At 43.9% G+C, this 25,599-nt stretch overlaps 2 protein-coding genes across 8 annotated transcripts in view; both read left to right on the top strand.

Annotated features, from left to right (window-relative positions):
• pdlim5a (PDZ and LIM domain 5a) overlaps positions 1-25,599 on the top strand; it is a 254,170-nt gene that overhangs the window by 175,603 nt on the left and 52,968 nt on the right. The window lies entirely within an intron of this gene.
• Positions 76-24,907, top strand: LOC140485446 (uncharacterized). Its single transcript, XM_072583652.1, has 8 exons — positions 76-107; positions 6,111-6,314; positions 8,773-8,901; positions 10,422-10,649; positions 11,955-12,080; positions 12,913-13,050; positions 21,506-21,592; positions 24,868-24,907. Exons 2-8 carry the CDS (start codon positions 6,157-6,159, stop codon positions 24,905-24,907), a joined length of 906 nt encoding a protein of 301 aa, XP_072439753.1. The 5' UTR covers positions 76-107; positions 6,111-6,156.

Here is a 25,599-nt window from a genome sequence, read left to right as displayed (position 1 = left end):
TGATGCTATTTGAAGAATTTATTTGAAAACAAAGTATGTTTTTTTTTACCCCATTTGTCTGTTCTCTTCAGGGACAATGGGACTGAAAATGACAAAGTGGGGTACAGGTAAAAACTGACTGAACACAAGCCCTGCTTGCTTTCACTGTTAACCCAATACAATTCTGTCAAATGCACACACACTAACGGACCTGGCATCTGAAGGGAGTGAAGTGAGATTATGGAGCTGCTTTGTCGATGGGGCTGAGTCAGAGGGACAGCATTTCACCAGCCACTCAGCAACCCTTGAACTGTTGCAATTTAAGATTTTGGTCAATGTTTTTTTTTGTGAGCACCAGCTGATTTCGCTGCCGATGGGGTACTTCTGAAATAGGGTGTCTAGTGGGAAGCGAGGCACTTTATTTGAGCAGAACAAGCTCCCACAAGCAACATAACACTGTCCACTCTCCATGAACAAATAACAAAGTGAGGCCATTTCTGCCCTTGAGCCTGTTCCCACATTCAACATGATCATGTTGTTTCGGTGTAGACCATATCCATCATCATACAGCACAGAAACAGACCCTTCGGTCCAACTCGTCCATGCTGACCAGATATCCCAACCTAATCTTGTCCCATTTGCTTGCATTTGGCCCATATCCCTCCAAACTCTTCCTGTTCATATACCCATCCAGATGCCTTTTAAATGTTGCAATTTTACCCGTCGCCTCCTCTCTCGCCTTCAACCTTTGCCCTTTAGTTTTGGACTCCCCCTAAACTTCCTTGTCTATTTACCCTATCCATGCCCCTCATAACTTTATAAACCTCTATAAGGTCACCCCTCAGCCTCCGACACTCCAGGGAAAACCGCCCTAGTCTATTCAGCCTCTCCCTATAGCTCAAACCCTCCAACCCTGGCAACATCCTTGTAAATCTTTTCAGAACCCTTTCAAGTTTCACAACATCCTTCCTATAGCAGGGAGACCAGAATTGCACACAATATACCGAAAGTGGCCTAACCATTGCCCTGTACAGCTGCAACATGACCTTCCAATTCCTGTACTCAATGCACTGACCAAATATACATGTCTGCTCCATATCCCCGCATTTGTCCTATAACCTTTCATATCCCTGCCCAAAAAACAGCTGACATTCTCCAATCTACAGTTAACAATTGATGGAGCATCGATTTCAATTTATGAAAGAGAGTTCCAAACTTCTGCCACCTCCTTCTCTGTAGCTGTGCTTCTTGACTTCCATGCTGAAAATGTGAGAGTCCTGACTCCCCAAACAGCAGAGATTAGTTTCTCCCTGTTCACTCTCTCACTCTCTTCCCCTTTCGTATCTTGAAAGCTTTGGTCAACTCCCTTCTTAACCTCCTTTATTTTTTAAGTGCTGAATGAAAGATAGGCAGCACGCTGAGAGTGCGGGAAATAAACTCCCCTGCCAACCTTTCAGAATTGCACCACAAAGGCAGAAGAATTTGCTTTTGAGTTACTGGATTGAAACTTGAAACTGCAACATTCTGGCTGTGAGACAATGGATCTGCTTCCTGAACTACAGCTCTCCCCCGACTGAAGATTTATTGGGGGGGGTAGATGTTGAAAATTTATCATTGGGTACAATGGTCACAGGACACACTTTTTATTTGAATAAATCAACATTCTGAGCACAATTTATGATCTTTAAATATTTTAGGGCAGAGATAGATCCTTGATTTCCAGGGAGATGAAAGATTTTTGGGGATATGTGGGGTTAAGGTTAAACTCAGATCAGCTGTGATCTAATTTAACGACAGAGCAAGACCAAGTGGACTACTTTGGATCCTTGTTTGTATGTGTTTAAGTTGAGCAGATGGATTGGGCCATTTAGCCCATTACGCCTGACCTGCAATTCAACAAGATCATAGCTGATCTGTTTGTGATCTATTTCCACATTCCCAATGAACCCCACTGAGGGCGAAGAGTCGAATTCCTTGTGTACATTTAAGGCCGAGATAAATAGATTTTCAATCAACAGTAGAATAAAGGGAAAGGCAGGAGAATGGATGTGAGGAGTGTTGGATCAACCATGATCCCATTGAATGGTGGAGGAGGATTGAGGGACTGAATGGCCTACTCCTGTACTCTTGTGGTCTACGTTTTGTAATTGCAAAATATAAAGGGGTATTTCTGCTATTATTTCTCAAAATATGGTTTCTATATATGCACACACACCTTCATGTTTTACTAGAGATGCTTTTTATATGGTTTTAACCAGAATGCATGCTTGTAGATATCTAGTTAGCTACACAATAATAGTTTCTAACTAGTAAACCCCAACACTGGATTCCAACCCAAATAAAGTGCAATCTGCAACCTTTCTGTTTCACATCGGTTAATTTGATTCTGTGGAGACAGTCTTGAGACAAGTGGCAAGAAATCAGAGGAGACCTGTGGTGAGAGCTTTTTGTTATTGTGGGAAGTTACAATGTCGAACTTACAGTCTGAGATAGAAGAAGGTATTTGAAAGATTAGCGCGATGGGGAGGGAGACAAATTAGCAGCTCGCTGTTGCAAAGTTTGGCCTTTGGCTGTATTTTGGCAGTCTCCCATCTCTTGAGATGACGGTTTGCTCGGTGGTGGTCAGCGCTTGTCTTAAGCACCGCCACGTGTGGTTCTGGTGTGGTAGTCTCTGACAGAGGAAGAGGGAAGGTTGTAAATGACGAGTCCTTTAAGAATGAAGCAGTGATAGCGGAGCAGCTAGTACTTACTGGGATATGGTAGTCAGGGTTGATTTTGAATACAGCTCTAGATCAAATGCCACAGATGACTGGCACGGCTGTGGGAGTGGCTGCAGCCTCTGCAGTCGCCCATGTGATGGGGAGTGCCCTAAGATGTGCCTGAAGGCATCTGTCCTGAGGTGGCCAAGGGTGCCATTATCTCCCAGAAACTTTGACTGGCAGACTCCCCCTAGTGCAGTCAGAGGCCCAGCAGAATCTGCCAAACCAGTTTGAAATGAGGCCATTCCTGGAGTGGCCATCCCAGAACCAGCACTATGTGCGATGAGCTCCACTGGGGGTGGGGAGTTGAAGTCATGAAAATGGGGACCTGGTTGCCCTTGATCTGCTGGTTGGAAGCCAAGAGTCTGGGCGTGTGGTGAAGGCAGGAATACAGAGGTCCTATTGACTGAGACTTCCTGCAGATTGTAGCGAGGTAGCAGAGAGCTCAGTCTTGTACAGCCACTAGATGTGAGTAAAAGATTCTTGTGACTGGACAAAAAGGGTTGATTTTGGGGAAGACAGTGGTGTAGCAGGAATGTCACTTGTGCAGGCTGATGTTCGAGAGGTGTGGGTTCACCAGGGTAGCTAGTGAAACTTAGGTTCTGTTCAGACATTCTAAACCTGGATTCAAGTCCCACCTGATCCACAAGTATGTAATAATTCATGAACAGGCTGATTTAGGGACCAAACAAAGGTTGATTTCCTCAAATGTAATTTTAATTTAGCCCTACTTCCTCTGTCTCTACCTCTGCCTCACCTTAGATGGTCTGCATTGTTCTGAAAGTGTTTTGCCTGTAAGTTAATCAGTTGAAAAACATGGGTGATTCACTCAGGGTCTTTAATAGATGTGAGTCATGTGGTGATGGGAAATAAATAATATTCAGTTGTGTGTAAGAGTTCTTCTAGATATTAAGGAAAAAAGGTTGATTTCCCAGAAGGTGTCTTGTGGCACAATGGTAGTGTCCCACCTCTGAGTCAGGATATCAAGGGTTGACTTCCCTAAGTGGGCACCATGGGGGCTGTTGGGTTTCTTCATGATGATCGTGTGATATGTGACTATAGATCTGGTCTGACCCAACAATGAGAAACATCTTCACTCAGAGAGTGGGGAGCCTCTGGGATTCTCTGCCACAGAATGTGGTTAAGGCCAAAGCATTGCAAATCATCAAGAAGGCAATAGATATAGTTCTTGGGGCTAAAAGAATCAAAGGGTAAGGGGTGGGTGACAGGATAGAGAGTAGGATGATCATATTAAATGGTGGAACAGGCTTGAAAGGTTGAATGGCCCATTCCTGCTCCTACTTTCTGTTTCTTTGGGTTTACCTAATCAAACAAGCCTCTTGACATTGTAAGGATCTTTCATCAGGTCAGCCCCCAGAAGGTGACGAGTGACCCAGACCCATTGTGGTGAGTGGCATACAATGACACCATGGTCTTCCCCCAGCATACATACTGCAGCAGTTCCAACAGTGGGCTTCACCGTCACTTTCTCGGGGCAGTTAGGGATAGGCAATAGCTACTGGTTCAGCCAGCAACAACCTTGTGAAAGCTTTTCTTTTCAAAAGTATGTCTTGAGTTTTTACAGCAAAAATTTACTATAATGATACAAGGAATGAGGAATTTTAGATGGAAGGAAAAGTTACAGGAAGTGGACTTATTCTCCTTGGAGTAGAGAAAATTGGGGGAATGACCTGACATTGAGATGTTCAAAGTTATGAACAACTTAAAGAAGGATATTTCAGCTTCTACCAGTTGCTATGTAAGTAACTAGAGGTCACAGCTACAAGGTTGTCAGCCAGAGAGCTAGGAGTGAGATAAGGAGAAACTTCTTTACTCCGAGCTGCTGAGATTCAGAATGTGCTGTCTGGGAAAGTGGTGGAGGAGGGTTTCAAAAGAGAGCTGGATATGTATATTTGAAGGGGATGAATTTAGAGGATCTTGGGGGTAGGGCTGGAGAATGGGAGTAGCTCTTTCAGAAGCCTGTACAGATAAGCCAAATGGCCGCCTTCTTTGCTGTCAAATTCTATGATTGTCTTAAATCTCAAATCTCTGTGTTCCTGGTGGTTGACATCGATTCCTGATACTGTCACTGAAAGGGGCTCATGTCAGTCATGCATCAGACTAAGGGGGAGGGTCTTGGAGACTGCAACTCCCACTCCAATTACCCACACAGGAGCCCCAGGTTAAAGGTTGATAAAGCCATTGAGTCAATAGCTTTGAGACTCATGAGTCTCAAGACATAATCCACATAATCAAATTGGCTGGTGCTTTGTCACACCTGCCACACCTTCATGCATCTTCCACCATGTTTGCTTTCTCCTGGCTTATTGGCAGTCTGCTCACCCACTGCCTGTTCATTTTGCTCTGTTCCTGTAATAAATCCTCAGGCAGTGAGATCCCAGTGGCTCCATTTTTGAGGGCACTTTCACTTCTGCTTTGTTGAGTAGTTTCCTTTTTGAAAGGACATCAAAGCATACACTTGGCCCACTAGGATGGGCATGAATGCTGGCCTCCCCAGCGATACCCATATCCTGAGCCAAATTTTTTTAAAAGAAACTCAATGAGTGAGAAAGTTGCCAGGTGCTGGAGAAAGCATTGAGAGTGGGATGAATTATTTCAAAGGGCTGGCATGGTCTGAATGTCCTCCTGCTGTGGGACTGCTACCATTCCCATGATTCCACCATATAGATGTTTCGGGACCACTGGACATTAAGTGTGTGCGGTCTCTTTTTAAAGTTCAGACTTGGAAACACGTGTCACATTCACAAGGAGGCATCAACAAAACGTCTCGGGAAATGGAAGAATGCGGTCAGCAGATCAAATGGGATCATTATTTTTATCTTGAAGTTGACAGGAGCAGTCACATTGAGAGCAGGAACCGGGTGTGGGGCTTGCATAGCACCCACCGCACAGTATCAGACCATTCAGCCCAATTGGACTCTGCTAGCTTTGACACTCCACGCCAACCTTCATTCACCCTTCTTTACCTCACTTACCTCCTATTCTGTAGTCCCTTGTGTGATTTCCCTTCAATGTATTATTGCCGTGTACCATTATTCCTTGCTCTTAATGGTATGTTTTCTGTGTATGAAAGAACAGTGCTAGAACCCAGAGTCAGTGGATGTGGAGCTGGAAAAACACAGCAGGTCAAACAGCATCCGAGGAGCAGGAGAGTCAACGTTTCGGCCTGAAACCCTTTGTCGGAACCTGAAACATTGGTTCTCCTGCTCCTCAGATGCTGTTCCAGCTCCACATGCACTAACTCTGGCTTCCAGCATCTGCAGTCCTCATTGTCTCCGTGCTAGCCCACACCTTGTTCCACCCTGCCCCTTCCCCCCGAGTGACCGATGACTTTCCTTTCCATGACCGAAGTGCTTTGGAGGTTGAGCAGCCATCTCCGACGGGGGGTGTTGGCCAGATGGAGTTGTGCACGTCAGAAACGGGTGAGACAGCTTCTCACTGTGTGCGCTCGGTGGCCACTCAGACTTGCCCTGTCCCAGTGCTCGGTGAGCCACCAGCGGACCCAAGCCCCAGGCTGGAAGCTGCTGGACTCTCTCCCCCTGGAGATGCTGAGAGGTACGGAATGGGGCACTGCTGTGACTGATGTGGGGGTGGGGGGTGGGGGGGGGGGGGGGGGTGAAGAGTTGCAAGTTGCCAAACCTATCGGCACGGCCTCTCTCATCTAATGGATGGCCTAGTCTTTGAAGGGACGCTGTAGAATGTGTTGAGTGGAGATTGTGGCAAATGTTCACGGCTGATTGAAAATGTTGATGTCCACTCATCGGAATAAAGTGAAGATTAGAGTAGTGCTGGAAAAGCACAGCAGGTCAGGCAGTATGCGAGGAGCAGGAGAATCGACGTTTCAAACAAAAGCTTTAAAGTGAAGGCCATTCAGCCCATCATCCCCTTCTGCTATGCACTCAGATCATCACTACTATGTATCTGGACTCCTATTACTCGCACCCTTCCTATAGCCCTCAATAACTTTAACAAAACTCAGTACCCACTGATCTTAGGTGATCTCAGCCTTTTGGTTCTGTAGTCCTTAAGGATCCCAAAGATTAGTGCATCCATTTCAATGTTTAATTGAATAGCAGGTTTGAGCGAATTACACATTTCCTCTCTCCTTTTGAGACAATGTACTTCCTGTGTTCAGGACCTGCTTACTCCTTTATTCATCTGAAGCACCTCAGTTAGAACACCGTCCAACCTTCCACAGTCAGCCAACTATAGTTAGACCGTGTCCATCTGGCCTACAAATTTAACCCATTTAAACACACCAATACCATCCTGGGCAATTTGCATTGAGTTCCCTGTCACGCCTTTACTATGGAGTGCTCCAGACTCCATAGACCTCTTCAAATGGGGACATCTTTCAGAGTTAATTTGCATTGGGAGATCAGTTGGAGATTTTCACGATCAAAAGCATTTTTGGGAGACATGATTTGGAGATGCCAGTGTTGGACTGGGGTGTACAAAGTTAAAAATCACACAACACCAGGTTATAGTTCAACAGGTTTAATTGGAAGCACACTAGCTTTCGGAGTGCTGCTTCTTCATCAGGTGATAGTGGAGGGTTGTTAGCATATTGTCTAGCTATCACCCATTGTTAACAGCTAACCTGAGAATGCAACTCTTAAACAAAGGTTTTGTGATTTACATATGAAAGAAGTGAAACTTCCATGGTATTCAAACAGATAAAAGACTTAACAATCAATTTTTCAATGTATAATTTCAGTTACATCACACTGTAAATTTTTGCTATAAATTCTGTGTGTTAGGGTCGAGCCCTCCACTATCACCTGATGAAGGAGCGTCGCTCCGAAAGATAGTGTGCTTCCAATTAAACCTGTTGGACTATAACCTGGTGTTGTGTGATTTTTAACTATGTCTGGAAGAGACTGCTCTCCCTGGTTTAAAAAAAAGGAAAACAAGAAGAGTATAGATGCGCGATCGAAGCAAGGGTGATTTGAGAAAAGAATCCACTTAGGACATGGGACATACTGCCGTGACATATGGTGGAGGGAGGCTCATCGGAGGCGTTGGATAATTCTTTGGACAGAAATGGTGAACAGAGATAGGGGGAGAAGGCAGAAGATTGGTGTGAGGTAATAGAAACAGGGCAGGCACCATGGGCCAAACAACACAGGAAGAGGCCATAACAATTCAGAGAATTCTGTGATTAAAGTCAATGGGGGCCATCGCAAATTGTGGGTTTTTATCCTTTGATTGGCAGAAAGGAGTCAGCCAGAGATGCAGAAATGCTAATTCTGCTCTAATGTCTTACGGTTCAAGCATTCAAAGGGTTAAAGTTCATCCTGGACAGCTGGATTATTTTAGAAAATGTGCTTTTTTTTGAAAGCTGCATTTATGTTAAATCCTTTTCACTGTTGTCACACTGATTACCTTATTTATTTGCCTTCCACTAGGTGTGAGGGTCAGATCACAGTTTCTGCAGCCACCTCTGTCACTTCCCCAGCAACTGTTGAGAGACCAGTCAGTCCACCCTCTGGCCTTTCTACCTCCTACTACCTCTTGGCCTCACCTATTCTTCGGTACTGAAAGATAACTTTCACACAGCCAATTGCGCCCCCCTCCCCCACCCCCGACCACCACCACCACCACCATCACCACCACCACCACCATTCCCCCCCCCCCCCCACCACCACTCCCCCCCCCCCCCCCCCCCACTCCCCCCCCACCATCACCCCCCCCCCCCCCCACATGTTACTCCAGAAGTGGATTGCCCCTCTGAAATCACTTAGCTACTCAGTTCTGTTTAAGAGCAATGAGGTAAAGATGACAGATAGCCAATGATGGTCATGTTCCATGATAGAGTAAAGAAAAAAAATCTCCTGATTCTGATTGTTTGTGTGGATGTGATTAGTAGATACATGATCCTTTTTTTGTATCAGCAAAAAATGCATTTGGCACTCAATCTATTTGCTTCAATTTTCTTGAGTCTTAATCAAATTAATCTTTTTTCTAATTTTTGTCTTTTACCTTTTACCTTTCTTTGCTTCCTTCTCTTTAGAAAGACGTACCTGAACAATCCTTTAGATGCTTTACCCAAGTGTGCTCCACATCCACCCCCAATCAAGTGCGATCCAAAGACTGAAGCTTATGTTGCCTCTTTTTCTACTGTAAACATCAGAACAGCTAGGTAGAATAGACTGTGCACCTGTACGTTATTCCGTTATTAAAGACTAGCTTTTCCAATGAGTGCTTGTGGAGTGAAAGCATTGCCTAAGTGATCATGTATTCTCTGTCAAAAGTGTAGCCTTTGGCTGGGGTGGTGTGCTGGGAAATTTTCCTTATCTTGTCTGATACAGCAAGGTGATTTTATGTAGTCCTGCCTTATTGCCATCCTGAGGTAGAGATGCCAGTGTTGGACTGGGGTGGACAAAGTCAGAAGTCACATGATACCAGGTTAGAGGTTAAAGTGAGGACCGCAGATGCTGGAGATCAGAGTTGAAGAGTGTGGTGCTGGAAAAGCACAGCCGATCAGGCAGCATCCGAGGAGCAGGAGAGTCGACGTTTTGGGCAGAAGCCCTTCATCAGGAATCTGTGTTCTGTGTAAAATTCATTACTGATGAAGGGCTTATGCCCGAAACGTTGATTTCCCCTGCTCCTCAGATGCTGCCTGACCTGCTGTGCTTTTCCAGCAGCACACTCTGAAAACCAGATTATAACCAGGTTTAATTGAAGTCACCTGACGAAGGAGCAGCTCTCCGAAAGCTTGTGATTTAAAGTAAATCTGTTGGACTATAACCTGGTGTTGCATGAATTCTGGCTTTATTACCAGCCTGAGCAGTAATACCTGTGTACAGAAAAGGAAAAATAAACTTGCATTTCATACAGCTACTTCCACTATCCCTGGATGTCCCAAATACTTTACAACAAATGAAGAACTTTTGAAGTGATGGAGCAAATATTGCTGCTAATTTGTGCACAGCAAGACCCCACAAGCAACATGATGATGACGCTCAGATGATCTGATTTTTGAAATACTTATTGTGGAACAAGCATTGGTCAGGACACTAGGAGGGAAAGGACTCTCCCACTGTTTTGCAAAGTAATGCAATGGGATGTTTCACATCTTTCTAAGAGGGTTTGAGTGGACTGTATCTGTCCAGATATCCATAGATATATGCTGGAATGGTTTTGCAGATGAGTTGTCTTATATATGGGGCAGTTCAGTGGTTAGCACTGCTGCCTCACAGCATCAGGGTCCCAAGTTTGATTCCAGCCTCGGGTGACTGTCTGTGTGGAGTTTGCACCATCTCCCCGTGTCTGCGCGGGTTTCCTCCGCATCCTCCGGTTTTCTCCCACAGCTAAAGATGTGCAGGTCAGGTGGATTGACCATGCTAAATTGCCCATAGTGTTAGGTGCATTAGTCAGAGGGAAATGGGTCTGGGTGGTTTACTCTTCGGAGGGTCAGTATGGACTTGTTGGGCCGAAGGGCCTGTTTCCACACTGTAGGGAATCTAACCTAATATACTTTTGGATAACCAAGCCTTTCTGATCAGTAACTCATTAATCTTTTTGGAAAGAAGCCTTTGAAATTTCTCTCTCTGCCCATTTTAGAAGATAAGAAAGCACTGAATCTCGTGTCAGGGTGTGACTGATCTCACTGGCATGTTTTCAGATTTCTTTTCAACTAGTTGTATTTTGTATGAAAAGATTTGTCAATGTAACGGAAGAGGTGACCTCAAAGATGCCTTCAATGCTGCCAAATCTTCCCCCTACTGCACCCGGAATTGATCCTTGTCCTTTAGATGCTGGGAAGCATTCAGTGGCTGTACAAACCTGTGACGTTCCAGCGCTCGCTACCCCACCATCGACCTCCACCTCTGTCGATCCTACAAAGGATGCAGATCCGGCCGTCTGTACTCCTGCTATCTCCAAAAGGTACAGAGATTGAGAGCATGCAGAGCCCAGGTTAACACTAGGAGATAAGTCAAAGAGCACCAAAGGAGGGTGGACATTTGAGGGAGCTGTGCAAGTCCATGAGGAGTTTAGATAAAGTAAGTGAGGGTGAACTACCTTCATTGGCCTACTGGTCAGTGACCAAGGGACACCAATTAAAGCAATTATCTAGGAGGCGATAATTGGCTTTACTCAACACGTTGTGAACTGGCTTGTGTTATCTGAAAGGGTGATGGAGGTAGATTCAACAATAAAAGTGAATTAGACATGTAACTGAAAAGAAGAAATCTGAGACCGGTTAGTTTTACCCTACTGATGTTGTGTTGTTGCAATAGCAATCCTGCTCAGTACGAGAGGAACCGCAGATTCAGACATTTGGTGTATGTGCTTGGCTGAGGAGCCAATGGTGTGAAGCTACCATCCGTGGGATTATGACTGAACGCCTCTAAGTCAGAATCCCACCTAACTGTGATGATCCCCTAGTGCTGGTTTGGCCTGGGATAACCGACTCCGGTCGGTGCGTAGAACCATTCGATTCCAGTCTGGAGTGTGGCCGTATGGGTGTCATCTCTCTCCTTTAATCACACCTCATGTTCATGGGGAACCTGGTGCTAAATCATTCATAGGCGACCTGATTCTGGCTCAGGGTTTTGTAAATAGCAGAGCAGCTACCTCGCTGCGATCTATTGAAAGTCATCCCTCGAGCCTTTTGTTTTAAAAAAAGAAAAGATATCTGTAGGGTGGTGGGGAAACAGTAGGGAGAGGCTAATTGATTGATTAGTTCTTTTAAAGAGCCAGCACAGGCTGGATTGGCCAAATGGCCTCCTGCACTGGATAATTCAATTAGTTAACTTTCTACTGAAAGTAACGTCATAAGGTTTTTCAATGTAGTTTTGAATATATTTGTCAGGTACACTGTCTCTCCCTCCCGTCACACTCTCGCCAGCTCCTCCACCTTGCCACCCCTCTCTACCTTGTCCTCCATGTCATCCTGACTTATCCTGCTCCCCACCCTTCTCTGTCCTCCCCATCTTTGTCTCACCCAAGCTTCTAGCCTCCTCCACCCAACCTCCATTCCCCCCCTCCCCACTTGCAGCCTCTCATTCTTGTCCTACCCCCCCGCCTACCTATCCCACCAATGCTGCAGGCCTATTCACCTCGCCCTCCTCCCCTCACCCTCTCTACCCCAACCCTTTCTTTTTTCTGTCTTTCGCCAATTCCTATTCTACACTTGTGTACTTTTTCTCTCCCTGTCTGTCTTTTTCTTCCTTTGGCTCCTCTGTGCAGGCAAGTTTTGGAAAATCCACTTGAAGCATTGCCAAAGTCGACCCCACCTCTTCCACCCGTGAAACAAAGCCCAGAGGCTAAGAACGCGGCTGCTATGATCACTGCTGTACTCACTGCTCAAGCCAGGTATTCTGCAATCATCACTGCAAGAGTTGTTCTTGTTGGCTTCAGGATATTTGCAATATTCACTTGAGAACAGGAGTAACCTAAACTGGGTCTTTGTGTGCCCTTCACCGTATATAGCATCATGGAGTATTATAGCACAGAAAGAATCTCTTCAGCCCATCATGTCTCTGCCAGTCATCAAGCCTCAATTTATTCCAATCTGACTGTGTTCATCAAAATGCTACTTAAATGTTGTGATGTTTCCTGTCTCTACTGCCCTTTAGGGCACAGAGTTCCACATATCAACCGTCTCTCCGGGTGAACGAAACTCTCTTTAACTTCCCTTACTTCAAATCAGTGCCCCCGACTTATTGACCCCTCTACTGAGGGGGTTGGGGGGGGGGGGGGGGGGTGATGTTTATACCTGTCAGCCCTATATAGGCCCCCCATCATTTTGTGACTCCATTCAGTCAGATTGTGACTGACTTAACTCACCTCCGAACCCAAGTTCCTTCTCTTTCACACTGGTCTCACTCATTTGAAACAGTAACCAGTTTGATGTTTAACTTTATTAAATTAAAAAAAGAAGTGTGAAGTGGTGGTTAATGAAGTAACTATGAAATGATGTTGTCTCATCTTTAAACTGCCCTGACTCCTGTAACATTTGAGTGTGATCAGACAGAATCCTCAAACTCCTCACCCACAGACTAATACTTTTTCTTTTTGAAAAAAAGCTCTTCACATATTCTGTTTCAGTCTGCTTTATGGCTTTTCTTTGTTAATCCTATTTTCCTTTACATGTGTTCCTTTCTTTTTGTAATTTTATTTTGTGGGAAAACAAACTGTTCATCAGACTGTCTGAACCCGCTGTCTCTCCATCCCTGCTGGATGCTCTCCTCATCACACCGGTTACAAAATCTCTGCCTACACAACCCTTCACATTGCCCAAGCGTCAGTCCACCAGCTCTTTATATGTGCCGAAGACCAGGAGGTAAGGAAAGGTCAACATGGTGTGTACTTCCTCCTATGGAAGACTTACAAAGCTGCAGAATAATTGTGATGTTTTGGATCTTGCTGGAGAAAGGGGTGTGTTGCTGAAGCTCACTTTCGCCCCCCCCCCCCCCCCCCCCCCCCCCCCCCAGGACAAATGCAAGAATGTCAAATTTTGAGTTGGCTTGCCAAATGATCAAGGGACAATGGTCACCGATTTGTGTACTGACGCATTCACTTCTGGTTTCTCCCTCCACTGGCATGTGCAGACCTTCAACATCCACACTGCGGCTGCAGACATTAGCAAGAACATGAATCTGCACCCTTCTGTCCTGGGGTATAAATTGTTGTGACTGTTTGGAATCTGGCATTCTTGTCTGTGTCCTTGAGGAATGCAAGGCTAAAATCTACAGGGACACATCCCTCTTTTCAACAAGATTTGCACTTTGTAGGACCCCACAACAATTGGCTTGAACCTCTCTAGCTCCAACCTGCAGAAATAGTTTCTCTCTACCTGCACTCTCTGGTCTTACAGTCTTGAAAACTTCCAATTGATCACTGCTTACCTTTCGAAATTCCACAAAATTCAACTCTTGTTTGTTTAATCTCTCCTCATGGCATACCGGCCAGGTATCTCTCTAGTAACTCTGACTGGTTTATAGAATTGGCCCTTTTGGTAGGATTTGGTGCTGTATTAGTTGTGATATCTGTAGTTGTAATTCTGGAAGTCTTCCAGTCATAGAGATGTACAACACAGAAACAGGCTCTTCGGTCCATGCTGACCAGATAGCCTAACCCAATCTAATCCCACCTGCCAGCACCCGGCCCATATCCCTCTAAACCCTTCTGATTCATATACCCATCCAGATGCCTTTTAAATGTTGCAGTTGTACCAGCCTCCACCACTTCTTCCTCTGGCAGTTCATTCAATACACACACCACCCTCTGCATGAAAAAGTTGTCCCTTAGGTCCCTTTTATATCTTTATCCTCTCACCTTAAACCTATATCCTCTAGTTTTGGACACTCCTACCCCAGAGAAAAATCCTTGGCAATTCACTCTATCCAAGCCCCTCATGATTTTATAAACCTCTATAAGGTCACCCTTCAGCCTCCAATGCTCCAGGGAAAACAGCCCCAGCCTATTCAGCCTCTTTCTCTGGCTCAAACCTTCCAACACTGGCAACATCCTCGTAAATATTTTCTGAACCCTTTGAAGTTTCACGACATCCTTCTTATAGCAGGGTGACCAGAATTTTATGCAATATTCTAATAGTGGCCTAGCCAATGTCCTGTACAGCCACAATATGACCTCCCAACTCCTATACTCAATGCTCTGTCCAATAAATACCAAATGTCACCTTCACTATCCTATTCCTGTGAGTCCACTTTCAAGGAACTATTAACTTGCACTTCAAGGTCTCTTTGTTCAGCAACACTCTCCAGGGCCTTACCATTAAGTGTATAAGTTCTGCCCTGATTTGTCTTTCCAAAATGCAGCACCTGATGTTGATCTAAATTAAACTCCATCTGCCACTCCTGGGCCCATTGGCCCATCTGATCAATGTCCAGTTGTATTTTGGTGTCACCATTACTAACCTCACCACATCCAAATCCTTTACTGTATATAAATGCCAAAAACAGTGGATCCTGCACTGATCCTTGTGGCACACTACTGCTCACAGGCCCCCAGTCTGAAAAGCAACCCTTCACCACCACCCTCTGTCTTCTACCTTCGCGCCAGTTCTGCATTCACATAGAAAGTTGTCCCTCTATTCCGTGAGATCTAATGATGTTCACCAGTCTATCACAAGGAAATTTGTCCTACACCTTACTGAAGTCCATATAGATCATGTCCACTGCTCTGACCCCATCAATCCCCTTCGTTACTTCTTCAAAAAACCCAATTAAGTTAGTGAGATAAGATTTCCCACACACAAAGCCACGTTGACTATCTCTAATCTGTTCTTGCCTTTCCAAATACATATAAATCCTATTCCCCAGGATTCCTTTCAACAACGTACCCACCACTGATGTCAGGCTCACCAGTCTATAGTACCCTGAATTTTCCTTACCACCAGGAGAAAGTGAGGACTGCAGATGCTGGGGATCAGAGTTGAAAGTGCTGGAAAAGCACAGCAGGTCAGGCAGCATCTGAGGAGCAGGAGGATTGATGTTTCATGCATAAGTTCTTCATCAGGAAAGAGCTTAGGCTTCAAATGTCGACTCTCCTGCTCCTCGAATGCTGCCTGGCCAGCTGTGCTTTTCCAGCACCACACACTTTTCCTTACCACCAGTTAAGCCAACCTCCAGTTTTCCAGCACCTCGCCTATGGTCCATTCTCTCCCCTGGCAATTCACATATCTAACTGATAAAGACACATTTCTGTTTGTCAATCCTTTTGATATTATAATTGCCTCTTCTGTTAATGTCTGTGTTACATTCAACCATTCATCTACTTGAGTCCTTTTTGCCCCATTCAGTAAGGTGAGTCTATACTTCAGCTCCACCTCTCCAACTGAGGATATCAAGGGATATATAGTGTAGGAAAAGCCCCAGCACTTAGGCTGTGGATGTTGGCACAATCTATTGGAGAGTTTTGCACTTACCTCTCTTTTGTGTGGAAACATTGCTTTCTGAATGTATAGGCTCTGAAGATTGAGGTTATGTTTCCTTTGATTCTTATTCTGCCCAACTAGAAGAAGTTGTTAATGCACTCTATTGAAGATTTGTTTAAAGGTTCAAACCTGGCTAATTGGTTCTTTGATTAATCCAGTTGGTTGGAGGGCTGGTTTGATGTGATGCCAGCAAGTGTGGGTTCAATTCTGGCACTGGCTGAGATTTCCAGAAAGACCTCTCCCTCTCAGCCGCTCCTGTTCTCTGAGGCACGGTGACCTTCAGGTTAAACCGACACCGGTCATCTCTCTCGAATGAGAGAGCAGCTCTTTGGGACTTCAATTACTGTGCTGGAATATGAAGTTTACCTGATACTGAAATGGTTGGTTCACCTTCTTCACTCAATTCAATTTCCCCAGCCAATCTGTATGAACAGCCCCTAGGAGGATATGTGAAGGGAAAGGGGAATAAAATCAGCTGACTCCATACCCGTAAGACCTGACCAAACATGCACAGCTCCTAGAGGGCTGAATACAGTTAAGGATTTCTGTCCAGCTATGGTCAGCATGTATGTGGCACTTTGCCAATGTAGGTGTCATTTATATATCATGTTGTGTGTGCACAGGTAGCATGGATAAATGTACCCAACTATTTCATCCTTGGATTCCGCCAGGTTTGTTGCTCTGCAAGACTGCTAGGTCGCACTTAAAGGCCAGTAAGCAAATGTTAGCACTCTGACTGTAGCTCTCCATTGTACCGGCCTGTCCAAAACTTTTTTTTTTGGTTTCTTGTTTTTTATTTGGAATACAGAAGTGCAATTGTTAAAGAATTTTCCTTTCGAACAAGTGTTTTCATTGAGCAGCTGAAAACTCTTCAGGGTAGTGTGAAGAAATGTATTGAAAGGCAGTGACTGCTTGGCATGGTTTGACAATATTTGATCAGTTGGTAACCTATAAAGCAATGGCAGGCAGTGGATACCCTTTAAATTGTGAGTGAGGAAGGCAACAAGAAAAGTGTGTAAAACTCTTTACACCTTAATTTCACAAACATGAGCTCACAAGAAACTCTACTGATTGGACCCTAACTTATGCCAAATTTCATTCACCCATCGTTGCCCTCTGTTGGATCCCAGTCCATTGGTGCCTCAAGTTTCAGGGCTCTTATCCATTTTCAGATTCTTCCATGACCCCATGCTTTAATATCTCTTTGAAATCCTCCTTCCAGGATCTCCACACTTCTCCATTTCTGGCCTTTTTAATGTCCCACCCCAATTCCACTCTGGTCTTCAAAGAAAATGAGGTCATTGTCTGAAGCATATTTTGCATCCTTCCAGATTTGACTTTGAGTGCAATAATTTCAGATTGTAACCACTACTGTGACCATTTCCACTGAGCACACTTTGTTGTTTAACACCCACGTTTACCTTGCACCATTGATGAAAGTCACACAATACCAGGTTACAGTCCAACAGGTTTATTTGGAAATACAAGCTTTTGGAGTGCTGCTCTTTCATCAGGTACCTAGTGAGGCAAGATCATAGGACACAGCATTTGTAAGTAAAAGATCAAAATGTCATACAACTGATGCAATGTATACAACTGATCAATTGTAATGCACTGAGTTTTTGCTATATAGTCTGTCCTATGTATCCTGCCCCACTAGCTAGCCCCACTAGGAGCAGTGCTCTGAAAGCTTGTACTTCCAAATAAACCTGTTGGACTATAACCTGATATTACGCGATTTTTAACTTTGTCCACCCCAGTCCAACACTGGCTCCTCCACGTCATTGTGCCATTGAAACTTTGCGTTTGTTCTTTTGCACTACCCCCACCTTCCCAACCCCGATATCCCCGATTCTTTACTTGCTTCAAATCTCTGTCACCTTCCAGTGCTGATGACAAGTTGTCCACCTGAAATGTTAACTCTGTTTCTCTGTCTCTACTGATGCTGCCTAACCAGCACTCTCTCTCTCTAATTTAGAGATTCAAAGTTTGAAGGGGTTGTTAGCTCAGTTGGCTGATTTGTGATGTAGACAGATGCCAGCAGGATGGATTCAATTCCCATCCTGACTGAGGGCATCAAGAAGATGCGGCCTTCTCAATCTCTCACCTCGAGAGAGCAGCCCTACGGTCCCCTTGGATTCTGGCAAATTTACCTTACAATGTAATATTTAGAATGTTTTACAAGTAGCTAACTCTTAGCTAACAAGTAGCTAAGTCTTAGAATTACTTTGAGGGGGAAAGAAATGTACAAACTTGATTCTTGCAGAAAAGAGAAAGGTATTGCCAAGGCTTCCCATGTTGCATTCATCAGGACAAACACAAGAATGCACTGAATTTTGGCTATTCTTGTGTTTTCCAGATGAGTGAATGACTAAAAGCTGAGACAGAATGTCTTCCTTTCTAAGTGTTATTACAGGAAAAAAATATGCCTGCCTTTATGTGTGTGAAAGGGGTGTGCACATGCAACAGCAGACTAATTCCATTAAAGCCATCCCACTTGGCTTGGTTTTATGGCCCAGTTTTGATTTACAAACACTATGTCCCTCTTTTGGGATTAATTACAACTGTGATGTGTCCTTTGAGCAGCTGGACCATGCAGTGTTACCACATTAAATGGCTGAGCTGTGAAACTTTACATTCTTGGTTTATTGGGCAGTGAACAGGTGCGATAACAGAGCTTAGCTCCTTTGAACACCATGTGAAATGCCAGGCAAGCTGCAGATAAGACTGTGTGTGTATTAGAATCATAGAATAGAATCTCTACTGTATGGAAACAGGCCCTTCAGCCCAACAAGTCCATTCTGATCCTCTGAAGAGTAACCCACCTAGACCCATTCCCCTACATTTACACCTGACTAGTGCACCTAACCTACATATCCCTGAATACTATGGGCAGTTTACCATGGCCGATTCACCTAACCTATGCAGGAGGAAACTGGAGCACCTGCAGGAAACCCACACAGACACAGGGAAAATGTGCAAACTCCACACAGACAGTCACCTGAGGCTGGAATCGAACCTGGATCCCTGGCGCTGTGAGGCAGCAATACTAACCACTAACCTCCCAACTTCTGATGCTTAACGTCCAGTTTGCTTTTCTCTTCAGTTCCTGTTCCAAAGTCTTCCTTGTGAATACTTTGCAAAATGGAATAATTGTAGAGATAGGACAGAGAAAATTGTGCCTCCAAGTTATACTTCTGTTTTCAGCACATATACATTACTTGGGACTGTTGTGGAGGAGTAGATATTGATTTTACAATTTATCTTTTTGATTACGTGGTAATATTAAAGAAAAAAAAAGGAGGTTGGGGGGCAATAGCCTCATGGTTTATCACTGGATTGTTAATCCAAAGACCCAGGTAATGACCTGGGGACATGGGTTCAAATCCCACCATGGCAGATGCTGGAATTTGAATTCAATATTTTAAAAATCTGCTATTAAGAGAATTTATGAACCATACTCAATTGTTGGAAAAACTATCTGATTCACTAATGCTATTTAGTAGCATTTTCTTCCATTTAGGGAAGGAAACTGCTATTGTGCCTACATGTGACTCCAGACACAAAGCAGTATGGTTGACGCTTAACTGCCCTCTGGGCAATTAGAGATGGGTAATAAATACTGGCCTAACCATTGATGTTCTTATTCCATGAACAAGTGAAGAAAAAAGGGGAGAAAGGCCATTCAGTGCCTCGAGCCTGTAGTGCCATTCCAAAGCATCATGGTTGGTCTACCTCAACATCATATTCCCACTCTGTCCTTATTGAACTACAAAAGCAGGTCAGAGGCTAGGGATCTTGCAGTGAGTAACTCACCTCCTGATTTCTACTAATAACAAAGCACAAGTCAGGAGTGGTGATGGAGTGTTCCTCACTTGTTTGAATGAGTGCAACTCCAACACCATCCAGGTAAATGCAGCCTGCTTGATTGGCACCACACCCACCAGCTTTAACATTTACTCCCTTCACCACCAATGCACAGTGGCAGCAGTATGTACCATCTGTAGTAACTTGCCAAGGCTCCTTCAACAGCACCTTCCAAACCCGTGAGAAACCACTAATGCAGGCACATGGGCACACCACACCAAGCTCCCTTCTAAAACCTCTCCGCTCTATCCCGACTCAGAAACTTATTACTGCCATTCCTTCAGTGTCACTGGCTGAAAATTCCTGAAACTTCTTCCCTAACAGCACTGTGGCTGTTCCTACACAAACTGCAACAGCTCAAGAATGCAGGTCACCACCAACTTCTCAAGGGCAAATAGGGGCGGACAATAAGTGCTGGCTCAGCCTGCGACACCCACATCCTGTGAATTAATTAAAAGAGGAAGATCTCTGCATTCCACTAATATCCCAAAAAAAGTCTTTATTTTCATCATTCCTAGAGCCTTTAATATGTCCTAACATGGAGCATCTTCTAGACTGTGCAGCCATATCTTGCACGTATTCAAACCATTGCAATAGCCTCTATAATGCAGTTGGATTGTCAACGTTTGACTTGGAAAGTAGAAAATAACTGTGTGTTGCATCTGGCAGACTTTGACTGTCATTGCAGAGTAACTATTAATGGTTGCAGGATATGCATTTGTGCCTTCATCCATCCCACACAGCAGGTCAAATTGAAAGGACTCTGAGTGCTATGATCAATGTATTCACCCAGCAATACAGCGGCATTCTAATAGCAATACCCTGCTGAAGGGATTGACCGTCTTCATTATTTAAAGCTCAAATTTGTGAATACCTATTAACCACATCCCTTTGGAAGGGAACTGGATGAGACTCCCAAATCTGTATGTGCTTTTGTAAATTTGCACCAAGAATCTTTGGCTGGAACCTCCACCTTAAGAAAGCTTCATCAAGTCAAACTTCGTTTAAATGGAGTGCATGGTGGCTCAATGGTTAGCACTGCTGCCTCACAGCAACAGGGACCTGTATTCGATTCCACCCTCGGGTGACTGTGTGGAGTTTGCACATTCTCCCTGTATCTGCGTGGGTTTCCTCCCACAGTCCAAAGATGTACAGTTAGGTGGATTGGCCCAGGGATGTGTAGGTTAGGTGGATTGGCCATGGGAACTGCAGGATTACAAGAATGGGGTAGGGTGCTGGATCTACGTGGGATACATTTTGGAGGGAGGGTGGATCAAATGGCCTATGGGATTCTATGAAATGATGGGACTGGACATATGGGGCAGCAGTGGTATAGTGATAATGTCACTGGACTGGTAATCCAGTAACCCAGGCTAATGTCCTGGGAACATGGGTTCAAATCCCACGACGGCAGCTGGTGAAGTTTGAATTAAAAAAAATAATTTGGACCAAAACATTAGCCTAATGGTGACCATGGAACCATTGGTTAAACACTTGTCTTCAGACTGTATATCTGCATGCTACAACTTGCATGTGACTTTCAGAAAGCCTCACTTGAAATAGGAGCATGTAATGCAGCGAGTGTAAATATCGGAAGCAAGTCTCTCAGGTCAGTATTACGTGGGCACAGAACAGGAGGTAAGGGGATATTTCCCTCCCTGCTGTCTCGAATGTTCAAGCCCTGCACTTTGTCTTCTCAGCCTGGGTACAGAGTAGATGCTTTCCTCAACAGAGAGAAGGGAAAAGTTGAGGAAGTCGCCCAGTATCGCTCTTGAATATCTTAACAATATGAGAATGGGTTTTACAACCAGGTCTACCCAAGTAAAGGAGAAGGAGGGGGTGGGGAGGCAGTTGGTGTTAAAATGTCCAAAATTAAAATTCTGACCTCACTTCAGCTGTTCTTTTGAATCATCTTTCTACTGTGTACCTATAATTGCATTCTTTCCCTTTCTCTGACTTTCTGTTTTCACAGTGTTACGTGGCATGAATCAGTTTTCTGTTCAGAAAAGTGCTCTGTCAGACAGTTTTCAATCTCACCAATTAAGTCTGCAAAGCCTAGGTAATATTTCTCAGTCTTTTCCTGAAATAATATAATCTTGGCCTGGTTGGGCTATTTCGATTTTAATTAACCTGGAGAAATGCTGAACTGGATTGTTGTCCATGTTTGCAAGTTCCTCTTTGGGCCTTCCCCTCCCCCTCCTGATTTCTGTCATCTCATCCAACCTTACATTGTAGAGATCTCAGAGTATTGTATGTTCCCAGGTATAATAGTTCATAAAATGTTTCATGTTAGAAAGGGCAACATTACAAAGGAAGCAAACTTGTACTCTGTGGCACAGTGCTGTGCTGTTCACACAGATATATTTTTTCAGTCAGTAAGAGGGTGCACGTGCTCATTATGTCATTCTTCTCAGTATAATATTATGCTGTTTCTCAAAATCAAGAGGTAATATTCATTGCTTGTTCACTAATTTAGAGTTTCCATACAAGGTGATAACATTGATGGAAAACAAAAATTCTTTCACATACTCAGCTGGTCAGAACACATCTACAAAGAGAAACACAAGCATTGTTTCACTTCAGTGTCCACTGCCAGAATATTTGGACTAATAACGGAATGCACATGTATACGCATGTACGTACAGGTCGTTCTGGTATAATGCACATTTCATTAACACAAATTGACTGTAACACATTTGATGAATTGTGGGCACTTTTTGATAATGCAAACTTTCTACTGAATGGTAGAGTGATTTTCTATTGGTGATCTTCTACAGCGCAATTTTCCATAGCACAGGGTTGCAGAGCAATGCAACTGTCGCATTATTACAGAACAACCTGTAAATGTGTATGCATGCTTACATGCATGCCTGTTCATGAGGACGTGTACCCATTTGTGAGTACATGTGTTTGCATACCTGTATCTGTGCCTGGGAGTGTGTATCTTTCTGTCTAGTTACACATGCATTCAGACATCAGATGCTCAGATGTAGCTGGGAGTGCAGTAAGGACTTTCTTTTCCCTTTGCATTGCCTTTATTTAATGCCTTTCATGACTACTGAACATTTTAAACAGCTTTACAGCCAATGAAAGACTTTTGAAGAGTCTGCGCTGTTGTTTTTTTTGTATCACGAACACCCACAGACAGCAGTGTGATTGTGACAAAACGGTCAGTTTTATGTGATGTTGACTGAGGAATATATATTGATCAGGACAGTAGGAAAATTTCCCTGCTTTTATCTGAAGTAGTGTCAAACTATGGGCAGCACGGTGGTTCAGTGGTTAGCACTGCTGCCTCACAGCGCCAGGGACCAGGGTTCAATTACCGTCTCGGGTGACGGTCTGTGTGGACTTTGCACATTCTTCCTGTGGCAAAAGCGAGGGCTGCAGATGCCGAAAACTAGAGTTTTGATTAGAGTGGTGCTAGAAAAGCACAGCAGGTCAGGCAGCATCTGAGAGGCAGGAGAATCGATGTTTTGGGCAAAAGCCTATTCCTGATGAAGGCCTTGCCCGAAACGTCGATTTTCCTGCTCTTTGGATGCTGCCTGACCTGCTGTGCTTTTCCAGCACCACATTCTCCCTGTGTCTGCATGGGTTTCCTCCCACAGTCCAAAGATGTGTGCGGGTGAGGTGAATTGGTCATGCTAAATTGCCCATAGTGTTAGGTGCATTAGTCAGGGATAAATACAGGGATGGGGAATGGATCTGAGTGGGTTACTCTTTGGAGGGTCACTGTGGACTTGTTGGGCCGAAGGGCCTGTTTCCATACTGTAGGGAATCTAGTCTAATCACTCACATCCCACCAAGAGCGCAGAGGTGTGCAGCAGTGCAGATTTATATTTAAGAACTACCTGGAAAAACTGAAAGATTTTGAACTATTTAAACATTTTCTAAATAAATAAGGTTTTTAACCAAATGATTTCTCTGAAAACTGAAGCCTACAGTTTAATATGTGCAGTCAATTACCTGGAAGTTAGATGATTTTGGAGGAAACACAAAGAAGAGATTTTAGGGAAATAACAGGTGAAGTTTATGGCTCTTTATTGTTGGAAGACCTTGGATCTGAAAGAGAATGGGGCCCTCTGTGCAAGCAGCTGCCGAACAACCCTTTCTGGACTTGCCTTTCTAGGTTTTAATAAAGATAATTAATGAAGAAGTCAAGTCTCTCTCCCTCTCTGTGAATGTTCCAAATACAAGTATTTCTGATGACTTTATAAATCCCAAAGAACAGAACTGTGACCATTTCTGAAGATTTGGATCCCATTTGCCTTCAATCTGAGTTGAAAGTTTAACCGTGAATCTAATCCTATTGATTTCATTGATATGATTCCCCGGAGACTGTGGGAATTCATCGGTACTGATCTTTGCTTCCAGCCCCTTGGCTAGCAGGGACGTTTATTTCCTCTGCTCTCCTTTCTTTACAAATATTTGCAGAGACTGTTGTCTTTTTGTTGTGAGTGTGTCTGTGTTTGGGATTAGAAGGGAATATAGATAGAATTCTGGGATTATAGTTCAGTTATTACCTGGTGTTCGCCATTTGTTTTGCGAATAAGTTTTTTATAATAAATGGATTATAGATTATTTTCTGAGTTAATTAGAGAGGCTTGGGAAAGGCCCCTTCATTCTGGATACAAAATTGCTACAAAAGAGAAGCAATTGTCCATTTTTATGATTGAATCAATGATGTATACTAATGGTGTGACTTGTGAAGCGTGAAGCTCCATTATCTGCGCAGTCGTCCCATCACTATCAAAACAGGGAAGCCTCTGGTTTGATCCAAAGAACAGCACCTCTGACAGGGCAGCACTCCCTCAGTGTTACTGCTGATCTTTTGATTTTTGCACTCAAATTCTTGAACCTTCAAACTCCAGAGGCAAGATAGTCATCAACTGAGCCATATGTTCACAACTCAACTGCAAATGCTAATCCAGTTGTAGTAGCAATTGGGAGTTACAACACGGGTATTATATAAAGGGTACATATTTGACTGTGGTTCTAGGACAAGATAGTCATGGATAAATGCAATAAACTCAAGAGTTTTCTTTGGCCAGTGAGTGGTGAAAATGGAACTTCCAATCGCATGGAGCCATTGAGGTGAATGACATAGATACATTTAAGGGGAAGCTAGATAAGTACAGGGTGGGATGACAAAATAGGATACGTTGACTTGGTGGATGAAGTGAGATAGAAGGAGGATTCCTGTTTGCATGAACACTGAATGAATGGCCTGTTTTAGTGTGGATTGTAAGTAATATGCAAGAGGCTAAAGGAGCACAGGGGATAAATAAGTCTCCTAATATTGAAAAACAATCAATTAATGTGTGATCTTTCTAGATCTGTAGTCGGGCTTCAAGATGAAATATGGTGGCTGTAATATTGTATTTAACTCTGAGCATCAAAGCACTGTGGGTGTACTCACACCCGATGGACTGCAGCAGTTCAAGAAAGCAGCACCTTCCCAAAGATAGTTAGGGATGAGCAATAAATGCCAGCAATGTCCACATCTCATGAACACATTTTAAAAAGAACACTCCTTAGGAAGGTACAGTGAGGGTTTACCAGGCAGATGTAAGGGCAGACTGCGTAGCGTCAGAGGTTAATAGAGACCCAATGGAGCTGTTCAGAATTCTAAAAGGTTTTGAAAGAGCAAGTTGACAGAAATTTTCCTCTGTCAAGGTCAGGTATTACAATTCACTTACAGAGTTTGAGTCGCCATGGCATCCTGGATTTTTACCAGCATGTTATAGCCTGGAGTTATGGATTGTGCATCTAGTTCTGGTAATGTAGGCTGGAAATGGATCCATTCTGATGAGAGAATGAATAACGTAAAAGTGTTTTTTTTTCCCCTATCCCTTATTGTGTGTTTCTTGAGTGGAGAACATGATCTACATCCTTCTCCATCTTCCCGACATGACTCAGTTTATGCAAAACACTTGCTTCTAGTTCAAAGCTGAGGCTGCACCTTAATAAAGATTGCGCTGGCCTTTCTTGACATTATCCAACTACAAAAGCATTGCAGCTTTGTTGCAATTTACGTTTCCACCTTGAACGCTAATATTTGCTTTT

The sequence above is a fragment of the Chiloscyllium punctatum genome, chromosome 14 (assembly GCF_047496795.1).
Source record: "Chiloscyllium punctatum isolate Juve2018m chromosome 14, sChiPun1.3, whole genome shotgun sequence".
Taxonomy (NCBI): domain Eukaryota; kingdom Metazoa; phylum Chordata; class Chondrichthyes; order Orectolobiformes; family Hemiscylliidae; genus Chiloscyllium; species Chiloscyllium punctatum.
Note: the sequence above shows the minus strand (reverse complement) of the source record. Positions and strands in the feature narration are given on the sequence as shown.

Excerpts from the sequence above, each read along its gene's own strand:
- LOC140485446 (XM_072583652.1), top strand. The coding sequence starts at position 6,157 with ATGGAGTTGTGCACGTCAGAAACGGGTGAGACAGCTTCTCACTGTGTG. Across the intron at positions 10,650-11,954 it reads ACTCCTGCTATCTCCAAAAG|GCAAGTTTTGGAAAATCCAC; the intron begins GTACAGAGATTG and ends TCCTCTGTGCAG. Across the intron at positions 21,593-24,867 it reads ATTAAGTCTGCAAAGCCTAG|ATCTGTAGTCGGGCTTCAAG; the intron begins GTAATATTTCTC and ends TGATCTTTCTAG.